Consider the following 14,166-nt stretch of genomic DNA (forward strand, 5'->3'; position numbering starts at 1 on the left):
AATTCGAAAGTGGCCCTTTCAAATCACCATGGCCAGTATTATGCAAATGAGGTGCTGAATATTCATGGAGGTGCCTCATTAGCATCTACTGAAGTGTCTCATTAGCATCCCCCTTTCGAAAGGTGGGGGCTAGAGTAGACGTAGTCTTGGTTTGACATTTAAAGGGACAATATCAAGATAAATCCTATGATTTAAAAATCTGCAAAATCTAACTTATTTTTCACCACACTGCCATTTGTTCACTTTCTGCCCTTCATCCATCTTGGGCAATGAAATTTGACCAACATAGTTAAATTTTTGTTTATAGTGAATTCTCTTTGTGGGTTCCATGACGTTGGCTAATGCAGTTCTTTGCATAAATGCTATTTCAAACACTGACTTGTTTCTTTAGTTGTCTCACTGGGCAGGTTCCAGCTTGTACTTTTTCTGTACAAGAAAAGTTGTGTTGCTCCAGACCTCATCCTTTCTGAGAACATCTGTTCTTGTTTGGTAGGAGGGTAGGAAAGCACTGAATCAAGTGCTCTCTCTTCTTGGATCACTTTTCAGCTCAATAGGGCTCCATCACAGAGTATAAATATGGAGACCCATCACTCTGACAGCAAATGAGGCTCAGAGAGTTTACTTTGGGGGCTGGGGAACTAGAAGCAAAGAACAAGGGGAGTAAAAAAAAACATCAGGCTGGTGTTAATAGCAGCATGCCTGGAAAAAGCCATACTATCAGCCTGACCCTGAACACAAATAACTTTGTGTGTCTTAGAAAAATCCCACTGTGCCACCTGCATGACTGGTCAGTAGAGCCCTGCATGGATACAAAATCGGAATCTGCATCTGCAAAAATGATTGGCGGGTATCCATTGATTTGCAGGGTTCTAGATACAAAATTTTTACCCCCATCTTTATCTGCAAAACCAAACCAGGATATCTGCAGCCACACCTGTGGATGAGGCTACCTGCGGCTAAAACGCAGGTATCGGTAGATTTGCAGGGCTCTGTCCATCGGTTCAGGGGATGAAGTTCAGTGACAATTCTTCTCTGGTACCATCTGTCTTAGGATCTCAGTGTGCTTTACAGATATTACAGCTGGGAAAACTGAAACTCACAGCAACTAAGCATGTGTCTGCACTTCAAGATGGAAGGTGCAATTCACAGCTCATGGTGACATACTCATGCTGGCTCTGATCAAGCTGGCAGAGTAAAAATAGAGTGTAGCCCTGGCAATGGCAGGGCTAGTTTCCCTGAGTACATCAACATGCACGTTGTTAGGCATGTACTTAGAGCTGCTGCCCCTCATGCCACAACAGTTATGCTCCATTTTTAGTGTACTAGTTCACTCACTGGCACGTGTATGTGTCCTTGGGTTGGAATTTACACCTGCAGCTCAAACTATGGACATAATCTTAAATGATTTGTCTGATTTCATTCAGCACATGATGAGCAGAATTGCTTGCAGATTCCAGAAGTCTTGACTTTTCTGCCTGCTCAAACCATGAGTGATGCTTGCTTACTCATTTTCACCTTCTGTGAAATACTAACCCAAGCCTCCAGTTCTTTGTCCTTGTCTCTGTCGGTGACATTACATCTGCCTCCAGCAGGGAAGGATGAAACTCAGATGCAGTCCCCCGCTGTTGGAGAATCTTCCCACACAGTACTGAGCAGTAGGGACACACAGGTGCTGACTGACTGGCTGATAGGAGAAGCCTTGCTGCAAACAACCCCTCCTGTCAGGTCACAGTGTGATTTGAGAGAAGGGAAAGGGGAGCAGGCATTATGACATGGCCACTTTATCTGTGGAAGGTGGAGTGGGAGCGGATCCTGAAGTACTGGTGGAGGCAGGCCTAATGCTGTTTAAATCTCTGCTTCTCAGGGACTGCTTATATTTCTTGTCATCACTTATCCTGTGGCCCTCTGTGCTCAAAATATAGAGCATATTTTAAAAAAATACAGAGTGCACCCTGAGTGAAGCCACCTATAACAATCACCCAAAATGTAATACAGTAATAGGAACCCACTGATCTAGCCACCCACATCCTTCCACCCTTATCCAAAGGAGGGCTTTGCTGCATGCCACGAATGTTGTCAAAATAAGGCTGTGGTAGACCAAACAGAGGACAAATTCCACTCTCACAGAGCCCTGCTGAAAATACTGTGTAGTAGCCCCATCCAGTTTAAATCAAGGGGAATCTACCTGCCTGTCCTCCACTGACTGTCACTGGAAGTGGTATTGGAGGGGGGAGAGTGGTGGGTTGCTCAGGTAGCCAGGTCCTAACCTGTTTAACTCAATACTCATTTGCAGATTGTAAACTCCAAGCATCAGTCTCTAGGAATTATTCCTGTAGCTTCATTGCTTTATCCAGTCTTCTTGTCTTTGGCTACGTCTACATTACAGAGATCTTTCAAAAGAAGTTCTTTCAGAAGAGATCTTCTGGAAGGGATTCCTTCGAAAGAGTGCATCCACACACAAAAAGAGTGGTTTGCTCTTTCGAAAGAGGGCATTCAAACAGCCCCTGCTCTTTCGGAAGAATGGGCCAGGGACCGAAGGATCAGGTGCCATGAGGACTGCCCTTTTGGGGAAAAAAAGGGCGTGTGGAGCATCTACACATGTTTTCTTTTGAAAGGGCAGCGCTCTTGCTGAAACGGGAAAGGAAGAGCAATTTCAAAAGGAGCAGTGCATTCTTTTGATTTACTTTCAAAAGAACACTTTTTGCGTGTAGATGCTCCATGAGATCTTTCAAAAGAGCCCCCTTCCTTCGACAAACCTTTCGAAAGAACTTGCTAATGTAGATGCCGCCTTTGTAGCTCCTGCTTTAAATGGGTCCTCTGGTCTCCAGCTTTACAGCCTGCCACCAGGGCCATCAGCAAAAGTGTCTGAGCCATTTGCTTGTACCTACAGATTCAAAAGCTTATGATTGAATCACACAATCCATGTCTGTGTTTTATTCTTGGCAACAGCTAATGGCAAGATTCCCCAGAGTATGTTGCTGAGCTTCTTCCCAGAACAGCTTGGTAAACTCTGTTGCTCTTCTCTGATTCACAATGAACATGTTGACTCTGGCTGATAAAGGAAGTCTGTTTATACGCCCTGCAGAGCTTCAGTTGCAACTGGATGTGATCCAGTACAAGAGCACTAGCATGTGTTTTTTACACGCTAGGAAGTGAAACAAAAGAGTGTTAAGAAAATATCTGTACAGAAGCTTCATGATCCTGGGAAACGGCTATACAAATAAAGCAGAGATGTGACCCAAACCAGAACTTTGGATCTAGATATCCTGAACGTGGGAGCCGTTTGGCTATGGATGTAGTCCCAACAATACTGGCTGGGCCTACCTGTAAAGTGGGCCCAGTTAAAACCCTAGATCTCACCATCTCTGCGCTTCAGTTACAGTTTAGAACGAAGCCCATTTCTGAAACACAGATAATTTTCAACATGGACTTTATTGTGAGAGAGTAAAGTGAGAATAAGGTGGTGGTGGGTGTTGAAGGCAAGAAGCCCAGAAGATGAGTCTGTCTGATGCCTTTTTCTCTAGGCTTGTAACCAGACATGAACCCCCCATTTGGCCTTTTCTTCCTCTCCCCCCCCACTGGGAGAGATAGTAGAGAGAAATAAGCAGGGGAGACAGGCAGCCTTTGATGTCCTGGGAACACAGGTGTGCTGTCTCTCCCAGCCTCTCTACTATACACGAAAACCAGACAGTGGATGGGCTATCTAATGACCACCCTTCTGGCTGATCTCAGTAATTGACATGCCTTGATCACTTCCCCAGGAAGATTGGGGAAACCCCGCCCATCACCTCCAAAGGTGTCCAATTGTCCACAATTCACAAGTGCAAATTGAGCCTTGCATCTTCCCTGGGAATCCTGGGGTTCAAACACTCTCCTCCCAATTGGCCACTTGAGACCAGGAAGAAGCCTACGTGCCACAAGGGGTATAAAGGGGCTTGGCAAACCACCCCCCTTTGAGTTTCAATCACCTACACCTGCTGGCCAGGTCTGGAATTAACTCCCGAGACTGGGGACGCCTGGTTCGTATCTACTTCTTCCCAAGGGATTGAGAGAATCTGGGTCACACCAGGTCTAAGAGGCAGGGGTGAAAATCACACCTGCAACTTGCCTTTCTTGTGTACACATTCCTTGTATTAGTTTAAGCTAGCTAGTTTGTCTAAAACTTTTCTTAAGTTAAATTGTGTTGTTTCCCCTTTAAAAAACCACGGGTACTAGCTGTTTTGGGCTATAAACTGCTAAAACTATTAGCCTGTCACTCAAACCGGGGGAAGCCCTTACCTTATCTTTAAAACGTGTTTACCCCTTTGACCTATTAGAACACTGCGATCCTCCACTATCTTTTACACAGAACTGTAGAAAATTATTATCTTGCCTATCAAACCACAGGGGGTCCTTACCTTACCTTAATTGGCAAGCTGCGGTCAGCAATTACCTTCTGTAAACATCAGTAACCACGAGAAAAATCATTATCCTGTCACTCACTCGGCGGCCATCTTGGTTTCATTCATAAATTGAGCAGTCCGTTTAAAACCCCCTTTTACACGCGGCAGCCGCTTCTGTTGTAAAATTGCTGCCAGAGGTTTCCTATTAACTGTTAGTAAAGTTTTATAAACAAAAATTCACAATTGTGGTACTTTGATCACTTGTCTTAGTTATATTGTTTCCATCTTTGTATGAATAAAAAGTAACTGTTAAAGCCTCTCTAAGAGTAATTTTCCTCTTGCTGCTGTACCCGAACTAAACACAAACCAAAGAACCCAGCCTGCCCTGGCTGCTTAGCATAGCTGCTGGTGTAGCATCACCCCCCCTTTTTGCCTCACCAGACCTTTAGCTGGCACCTGGGCATCGGTTCACAAGGCTTTAGTACTACATTTTATCTGTCGTTCAAGCTGAAGGGTCTGATTTGGTGTAGTGGAGGAAATACAAGTATAGTGAAGCTATATTTTGTGACTCCTGGGCAATTAATTACTGCATCAGTTCCATATTTTTCATTACAACTTCGTGTATTTTTTCCGTTCAAGATATTTCATATAATATAAGTGCCAGACATTTGAGTGGGCACCAGCAGGAAATGTTTGAATGAGGTACACAAAGCAATTAGCATGAACTGTTACTTGTTACTACTATGAGCATCGATTAGATAGCTTAAAAATAAGTGACATCTTTCCCCCAGTTTAGGTATGCAGGGTTCAAATGACTATCATTCATGTGGTCATGTTGTATGTGAACCAACGTAACTTAGTGACTGATCCTGTTCTCTTTGAAGTCAATGGGAGTTTACTATTGACTTTGGTTGGTGGGAGTTGGCTAAGGGCCTTAGACTGCAAGTTTTTTCATACCAGGGACCATGTTTGTTTTGTCTAAAGTGCATCAGTGGCATGCAACAAACAATCGAAACAGTTCAGATAAATAAGCATTGTGTGCATTGTGATAGTTAAAGGCCTTACTTATTTGTGCGGTTTTACCAACGTAGGTTCAATGTTTGGTTTTTTTCTAAACCATTGCTTGTTTGTTTATTTAGCATTATAGATGGTGCCAGTTGTACCACCCATCATTTAGGTTGCTTGATTCTGACTTGACAAATTTTAATTGTTTGGGCTTAAATTTTTGCACGCCAAGTGCCTAACTCATGCTATTTTTTAAAAACTTCAGCTAGAAGGTGGCTAAGGACATATCCATCATTTAGCTCATATTACAGAATTCTTGAGAACTTGAATTTGAAATGCTCTAGTGACCCTGTGCTTTGAAACAGGATTTCAAATTTGGCAGGAGATGGTCTTTGTGTCAGGGATGTGCCATTTACTGTTCTTCCATATCTGGCCAAGTTATAAGCAGTGTTCCCTGTAAGCTATCCACTTGGATAACCATTCAGGAGTGGTGCAAATGCCGTCCAGCTGGTAAATAGAGTGCCCACAGCTGGCAGCAGGTGTTTCTACTGGTGCTGCACATCTGCACATGCCTTGGCACACGTAACAGAATATATTCCACACTTTTATGGAAAAATTGGAAGGAAAATTGGTTGTAAGTCTTTGAAAAATTGCGTGCTTGGTTGAAGTTTGTTAGTGCTTAACAGCAAAAATCTCTGAAGAGTCAATTCTCACCGAATGTGCTTGAGCCTCTCAGAGCTGGTCGTGCTTAGCATACAGTCAGAGAACAATAAAGTATGTTTCTTGCTTTTAGTTCCAGTGCCTGGGCCCCCTGTAGTCTAAAACAGCCATTGCATGGAAAGTGCTTCTGAACCTGATAGTCCAGGGCTAAGAATGCTCTGTTTCAATCCAAGTGGTTAGAGTTTGTGAGAATTATAGGCAATTGAATGTAAGGTTTTATAATGGAAAATATTGGGCAATTCAAATAAGAGCAGTCAGGTCTTTGTGTAATTGGTGGAATTATATTTCCCAAGAAGTGTTTATTGATTCTTGACATTATTTAATGTGCATGCCTGTTGTGTCATAGCTGAAATCTGTTTCTAAACAGAGGATCAGGAGCCAGAAATTCTTTACTTCTTGTCCCAGCTCTCACATTTTCTCTATGGTCTTTGGCAAACCACATAGGACTCAGGAACTGGTGTGCCCTGAGCCCCACCCTCCACAGTAATTTCAGAATGGATTAAGTCTCAAGGAGTTCCTTTGTGCCCAGGGATAATATACCCATCACACCGTATCTCTGTATGGTTCAGCATGTCCCCCTCTCTATGGCCAAAGAGCTCCATTGGCCACTGGAGGCATGGATATAATGCTGTCTCTTATCCACATTACTCCTCCTTTCTGGGGTGTTTTGTGCTGACAGAGGTTCTAGAACACGTCTCTGCTCAAGAGACACTATAATTGTGCCTAGTCATGAGATACACAATACTGGGACATGTTCCTAGTGCCCCCCACCCCTCCCTTGTGCATCTGTGCTGGAGTCAGACACAGTTTGGTCCTTAACTTCTCTGTGCCTTAGTTCTCCTCACCCCAAACAGGTTATTCCCTTCCTTACCTCACATTGTGGTCTGAGGATTCCATATAGATAATGGGTACAATTTTCAAAGCATCTAAGTCCTGTTTTCAAAGGTCAGTTGGACGTGGCCTCCAGCTTGCCCAATGCCCAGATTTTTAAAGATATGTAAGTTATTTTTGAAAATAGTACTTAGTGTGCATGTCTACGCTGTATGAGGGAGGTGTGTGTCCAGCCAGCATAGACATACCTGAGCTAGCTGTGGCATACCTAGATCAAAGCTACTGAAGTAACAATAGCAGTGAGCCTCAGCCTCACCTGCCTGGGACCCTGAGTAAACACCCCAGGGCAGGTTCTGCTATCTGGTGCTGCTAGTCATACTGCCATAAACTTATACCAAAATAAAGCTGTTTGTCTTTAAGGAGCCAGAGGACACCTTCCTTTTGTGGGTACAAACTAACCTGGCCACCTTTTTGATCCTCCTCACTGCTACTACTACATGAATTAACTTTAATCTAGCTGGATTAGAGGTAGCTTGGATATGTCTACACTGGTTACAGTCATACCTCTAAATTGCAGTGTATATGTGCCAATAGGGCACAGTATACTACAGCTGGCAGGTGTCGTTCTGACCTCAGGTACATGTACATGCATTAGCTCTGTTCGAGCTAGCACACGACAAGTAGCATGGTCATGGTGGCACAGCACACGCAGCAGCTTGGACTCACTGTCCAAGCACATTTCTGTTCTTAGACAACAAAAATGACTAGAGGGCAGCAGAGATATTAAAGGGCAACAAATCATTGGGGATATGGAACAGCTTCTGTATGAGAAGAGATTAATAAGACTGGGACTTGTCAGCTTGGGAAAAAGACAACTAAGGGGGGGATATGATAGAGTCTGTAAGATCATGACTGGTATAGAGAAAGTAAACGAGGAAGTGTTACAGACTCTTTCTCTTAACACAAGAACTAGGGTGTCACCAAATGAAATTAACAGGCATCAGGTTTTAAAAGAAGGGACTTAAACTGCAGCCAGGAAGGTTTAGATTGGACATTAAGAAAAACTTCCTAACCGTCAGGGTGGTTAAACACTGGAATAAGTTGCCTAGGGTGGTTGTAGAATCTCCGTCATTTGAGATACTTAAGAATAGGTTGAATAAATTTCTAACGGATGGTATAGATGGTACTTTGTCCTGATGTGAGGGCAGGGGACAGGACTTGATGCCCTCAAGAGCCCTTCCAGTTCTAGTATTCTATGATTCTATGAAAAGGGAGTATTTTTTTCACACAACACACCGTCAACCTGTGGAATTCCTTGCCAGAGGATGCTGTGAAGGCCAAGACTAGATACATTCATGGAGGGGATGTCCATCAATGGCTATTAGCAAGGATGTGTAGTGATGGTGTCCCTAGCCCCTGTTTGCCAAAAGCTGGGAATGGGCAACAGTTACTTGATTGCTTGTTCTGTTCATTCCCTCTGGGGCACCTGACACGGGCTAGGTGGACATATGTCCATTCTTATGTTCTTGTAAGTTGGTGCCTAGGCACTTAGCCCAGGCAGCTACTGGTGCATTGCTATTTTTAGCACACTACTCAGGCACGGTTATCGAGTCTGAGAACCACGCCTCCCAGATGCAGTGTACATGGAACCAGAGTCTCCTAAGTTATTTAGATTCTTTTTTAAAAAATTGCTTGTAGTGTATTATAAAAATGAAAAGCCAGAATTAAGTGCAGCAGTCTGTTGTTTGTTTTAAGTCCATTTATTGGAGAAAATAAAGTCAAACTGTCTTTTAAAACACAAGAAACAAATGAGTACCATATTATTTTAACATTGGGGAGTGGGGCAGCTCTTTGTGCTCTTTTAAATTAAACCTTTTTCTCCTTCTTCTGAAGCACATCTTTGATGGGCTCTTGACTTAGCATGTTTGGAGAAGGTACAGTCCTTAAAGTTTGTACCCAGCATGTAGAATGAAGTCTTCTAGCCATTCTGATAAATTGTCCTTAAAAGTTTGCCCAAAAATTCCACCAAGGCATATTTGAAGTCTGCAAAAATCCAGATAATTGCCTTGTTCTTCATTGTGTTTTGTTTCTGTACACTCCCATCCAGCTGAAGGTGGGAACTCCAATGCATTCTGACAGAACCTGTTCGTGCAGTATTTGCTCTACATTTATATAGAGCTTAGCACAATGGGACCCCAATCTGGCTAAAGCCCTTAGCCAGCAATATACATTATTATATAACAATAATGCACAAATGGGATTATTATTGGGTTTGGGAAGTTATAGTTAATAATAATAATAATAATTAATAATAATAATGTTTAATGTTATTTGATTGCAATTTTAGCTTAACCAGAAAGATCATTAGCTTTAAACTTCATCAGGAAGCCTTTGTGCATGATTAAGTAGTGTTTGTATAGTGCTTGAAATACCAAGTGCTCTGTGGATGAAATTCCCCCTCTCTGAAGAGGCACTTGCACGAGTCCTGTATGTCCCTTAAATCTCATTTAAGCTGTTTTGAGGGCTGAAGTAGAACTCAGACATGCCTTGTCTGGGAGTACTGGAGAGTACTGGTTCTCTGCACAGGGGTGAATTTCACCCTGTCGTGGCTAAGAGTCAATGGTACATTTGAAGATACCCAGGCTTGCTTTGCAGGTTCAGGTGACTGGATATTTTGGAATAAACTCTTGGTGTGCTCATTGTTTGGGTACTTTTCTGAAATTCTCATCTTCCCAAACCCAGTCCTATAAGTCCATCACATATAGTATTCCCATTCTGCTCCATGTGGTGGACTTGCAGGCTTCTTTCCACTCCAATTTCCCCAGCACAACTTTGTGCATTCCTTTTTTAGCTTCTCAGTGTTCATCTTGATCACCTGTATAAAAGGCAGATGTTCCCATAATGATTGCAGAATGGATGGTCAGAAATTAAACATCAACATGCACAACCAGGGACCAGAGTTTTGTTGTGTCATTCATGGATTTGTTTTATTTAGACAAATGTAAGGATACTAATCGTGCTTAGGATCAACCTAACAGAGGTTCTCCAAGTGCTTTTGAAAGGTACTTTGCTCATTTCACAAATAAAAAAGTTGAGGAACAAAGAAGTTAAGTGACTTGCCCAACATCATAGGCTGTGTCGACACTTAGTAAAAACTTCAAAATGGCCATGCTAATGGCCAGATTGAAGAATACTAATGAGGCACTGAAATGCATACTCAGTGCCTCATTAGCATGCCAGCGGCTGCAGCTCTTCTAAAGTGCAGTTCACTCTGGTGCGGCTCGTCTACACCAGAGTCCTTTTCGAAAGGACCCCGCCAACATCAAAATCCCCTGGCTATTTCAAAATTTTTACTAAGTGTAGATGTAGCCATAGTGAGTTGATGACAGGCAGAAATAGAACCCCTATGTCCCAACATAGGGCATCTGATGAAGTGAGTCCATGCTCACGAAAGCTCATGCTCAAAACTTTTCTGTTAGTCTATAAGGTGCCACAGGACCCTTTGTTGCCATGTCCCAACAGTTAGCCTGTTCTCTTATGATTAGACTACACTGCTTCCAGCAGGGTAAAGGGGACAAAACCAAAATGTAATGCTCAAAGATCGCTACAATTTTAAACTATCACTTAGATTCCACTTTTTAATGGAGTATTGTGTTCAGGATGGAATAATGACCTAGTAATTAGAATGCCTCAGTTCTGTTCCTAGCTTTGCCGTTGACTTTCTGTGTGTCCTTAAAGGAATCATTTTATGTTATTTTATTTTGTTTTCCTATCTTTACAACAGTTATAATAGCTGGTTCAAAAAACGAGGTGGTCCTCAAATGAAGGACATCATTCTTCTGTGTACTGCCAGATCTTTGCAATATTGAGCTGTGCCTTGGGCTGTGCCCAGTATCTGATGCTGCTCCCAAACTGTACATGGAAATAGGTTAGATAATTCCTTCCTGATCTCTGTGGTGACTGGCTCATACTCATAATTCTCATTCACCAAACCAGTCTGGATTGATCAGCTATCGTTCCTGCCACTTTTTTCCTTCAGTTGTCCCTGGAAATTCCAGTTGCATTGTAATTATTATGACTTCATAACTTACTCAGACAGAGTCTCTGTTTCCTGCATTTTTAAGATGCTTCTGCCTGTGTGTTGTTGTTTTTTTAAGTTTCATTTTGTCTCTTTCTTTCCAGCTTCTGGCCATCCCCACTGCTTCTTTTGCCACCTGGAGCTTGGCTCTGACCGGGAAGTGCCTTCCAATTTTGTCCGCTATGTGGATGTAGAGTTTGATATGCCCACCACTTCAGCATCCAAAGCCACTGTTCGATCCATCTCTGTAGAGGACAAGACTGATGTCAGGAAATGGGTCAACTATTCAGCACACTACAGTTACAAGGTAAAGTGAACAGTTTGCAATCACTGTAGCTAGCATAGCTGCTGCGTGAATCATTTTTCTTTAGATGTATTTAAAATGGGTTGAACCTCTCCAGTCCAGCACCCTTGGGACCTGACAGGTGCCGCACAAGAGAATTTGGCAAACCACCAGAGGTCCATATTGTTTAGCAGCATTATGAATGCTTCTATGGCTTACTGGACTCCTAGAAGACATTTAAGAGTAAATTACAGCTAAATAACAGCACAGAATACTGTGAGCCAGGACTGGTGGCTATAAAGAAACTTTATGTAACCATTAAAACAAAAAGCAGTAAAGTAGCACTTCAAAGACTAGCAAAATAGTTTATTAGGTGAGCTTTTGTGGGACAGACCCACTTCTTCAGACCATAGCCAGACCAGAACAGACTCAATATTTAAGACACAGAGAACCAAAAACAGTAAGCAAGGAGGACAAATCAGAAAAAGATAATCAAGGTGAGCAAATCAGAGAGTGGAGGGGGAGGTCAAGAATTAGATTAAGCCAAGTATGCAGACGAGCCCCTATAGTGACTCAGAAAGTTCCCGTCCTGGTTTAAACCATGTGTTAATGTGCCGAATTTGAATATAAAAGCCAGCTCAGCTGCTTCCCTTTGAAGAATGGTGTGAAAATTCTTTTTCAGTAACACACATATCTTTAGGTCATTAATAGAATGGCCCATTCCATTAAAATGTTGACTAACTGGTTTGTGGATCTGGAGTGTTTTGATGTCTGTTTTGTGCCCATTAACCCTTTGTCTAAGGGAGTTAGAAGTCTGTCCAATATACAAAGCATCTGGGCATTTTTGGCACATGATGGCATATATGATGTTAGTAGAGGAGCATGAGAAAGTGCCCGTGATTCTGTGAGTAACCTGGATAGGTCCAGTGATGGTATTTCCAGAGAAGATATGTGGACAAAGCTGGCAGCAGGATTTGTTGCAGGGAAAGGTTCCAGGACTGGTATTCCTGGGGTATAGACTGTGGCTGTTAGTGAAGATCCTCATAAGGTTGGGAGGTTGTCTGTAGGAGAGAACAGGCATGTCACCCAAGGCCTTCTGGAGTGTAGCATCCTGATTAAGGAGAGGTTGTAGGTCTTTAATAATTTGTTGCAGTGGTTTGAGTTGGGGACTGTAGGTGATGACCAGTGGTGTTCTGTTCTTGGCTTTTTTGGGCCAATCTTGGAGTAGCTGGTCTCTGGGTATTTGTCTGGCCCTGTCAATTTGTTTTTTTTACTTCTCCTTGTGGGTAATTCAGGTTTATGAATATTTGGTAAAGATCTTGTAGTTTTTGGTCTCTGTTAGTAGGATCAGAGCAAATGCGACTGTATCTAAGACCTTGACTGTAAACAATGGATCTAGTCATGTGTGCAGGATGGAAGCTAGAAGGGTGTAGGTAAGTATAGCGATCAGTAGGTCATTTATGTAACCATGGAAACTTGGCCACACCCATAGTAAGCGGTTGTCTAGCTAACTAAAATCATGCCAGATTACAGATGTTGCCAGATCAAAGTGTGCCAGGTTGGAGAGGTTCAACCTGTAGTGGTGAAAGAGATAGAGGTTGGAGCAAAGTGCTTGACTCTGAGCCCTATACCTAGGTGACTAGACAACCCTGATTCATTGCACTTTGTATTCCTGTAGCCCTCAATGCCAAACAAGTAACTGCTGAGTGACACAGGGTTTCCCTGGACTTTTCTGTAGGAGTAGTACACACCTTTCTTTCTAGCTTTGGCAATTTTGCAAGTATTTTAGTCCAAATTAAATAGTTCAGTACTCTTTAAATGTGGTGAGCTAGGTATAAGCTGGCATAAATCAACATAGCTCTATTTGTTTAGTGGAATTGTACCAGTTTGCATCAGCCAAAGGTGTACAGTCAATCTTCAAAAATACCCAAGTCCCATTTTGAGCAATGATTTTTCAATTAAACTTAGGCTCCTGAAGGCCAGATTTTTAAAGGTATTTTGGCCCCTAAGTATAAGTGGTCATACTTTTTTCAGTGCTTTTTAGGGTGGTTGTGGGAAGGGCAAAGGACAGATTTAATTGCAACTTCCTGTGGAAACATACCAGTTTGGACACATCTTTTGTCTGTAAGTTGTCATGGGTCCAGGATGGAACTTCTTATCAAAACTAGGCTAGACTATAGAATAAGTAATAGCCTGATTCAGAGGAGGCACTTGACCTTGGTTTTCCACATCCCAGGCAACTGCCTTAACCACTGACCTAAAGAATCAGAAGCTGCTTGCTTGTCTCTGTTTCAAAGCCGGGAGGTACTAGAGCTTCCCAATTTAAATGATTGTAAGAATTTTTAACATGGGCAAAACATATTTTTCTGTAATTGTGTTTTCAGAAAGGATGGAATAATTTACGCTGAAATTGTCTAAAACAAATTCAACCTGAAGCACATACTTGGCATGTAAAAATTCAGACAAAATGGTTAAATACAGGCAAAGCTGCAGACAGATGAAAACAGGGTTTTATAATGGAAAATTCTGGACAAGCTTAACTAAGGTGGCACTACCAGTCCTGCCTGCAATAAGCCAAGGTAGAGTAGAACGTTCCCTGTCTCTATCATCACACCTTCTGAGAGCCAAGGGGAATGGACAGCTAAAGTCTTGGGTATTCAGGACTGACTGCTGTTTATATTATTTTGCTGGTGTCCAGATACTACAGTGATTGGTAAATCAGAAGTATTTTGAGATCAGGCAGTGGTGTGCCCCAGAATTAGGGCTTTCTTCTCCCAAGGGTGTTCAGCCCAGCTTGTTGACTTCATTTATGACTATACAGAGATGGAATGTTTGTACACAAATGGATCTGAACTGTTTTTATTTAC

General features: G+C 42.4%; 1 protein-coding gene across 1 annotated transcript in view; it reads left to right on the plus strand.

The window, feature by feature from the left end:
• STON2 (stonin 2) overlaps positions 1-14,166 on the plus strand; it is a 121,855-nt gene that overhangs the window by 100,073 nt on the left and 7,616 nt on the right. Inside the window, exon 6 of the mRNA XM_074996665.1 lies at positions 11,121-11,323. Coding sequence (XP_074852766.1) covers positions 11,121-11,323 — 203 coding nt within the window. The remainder of the gene's footprint in view (positions 1-11,120; positions 11,324-14,166) is intronic.

This window comes from Carettochelys insculpta, chromosome 6 (assembly GCF_033958435.1).
Source record: "Carettochelys insculpta isolate YL-2023 chromosome 6, ASM3395843v1, whole genome shotgun sequence".
NCBI classification, from domain to species: Eukaryota; Metazoa; Chordata; order Testudines; family Carettochelyidae; genus Carettochelys; species Carettochelys insculpta.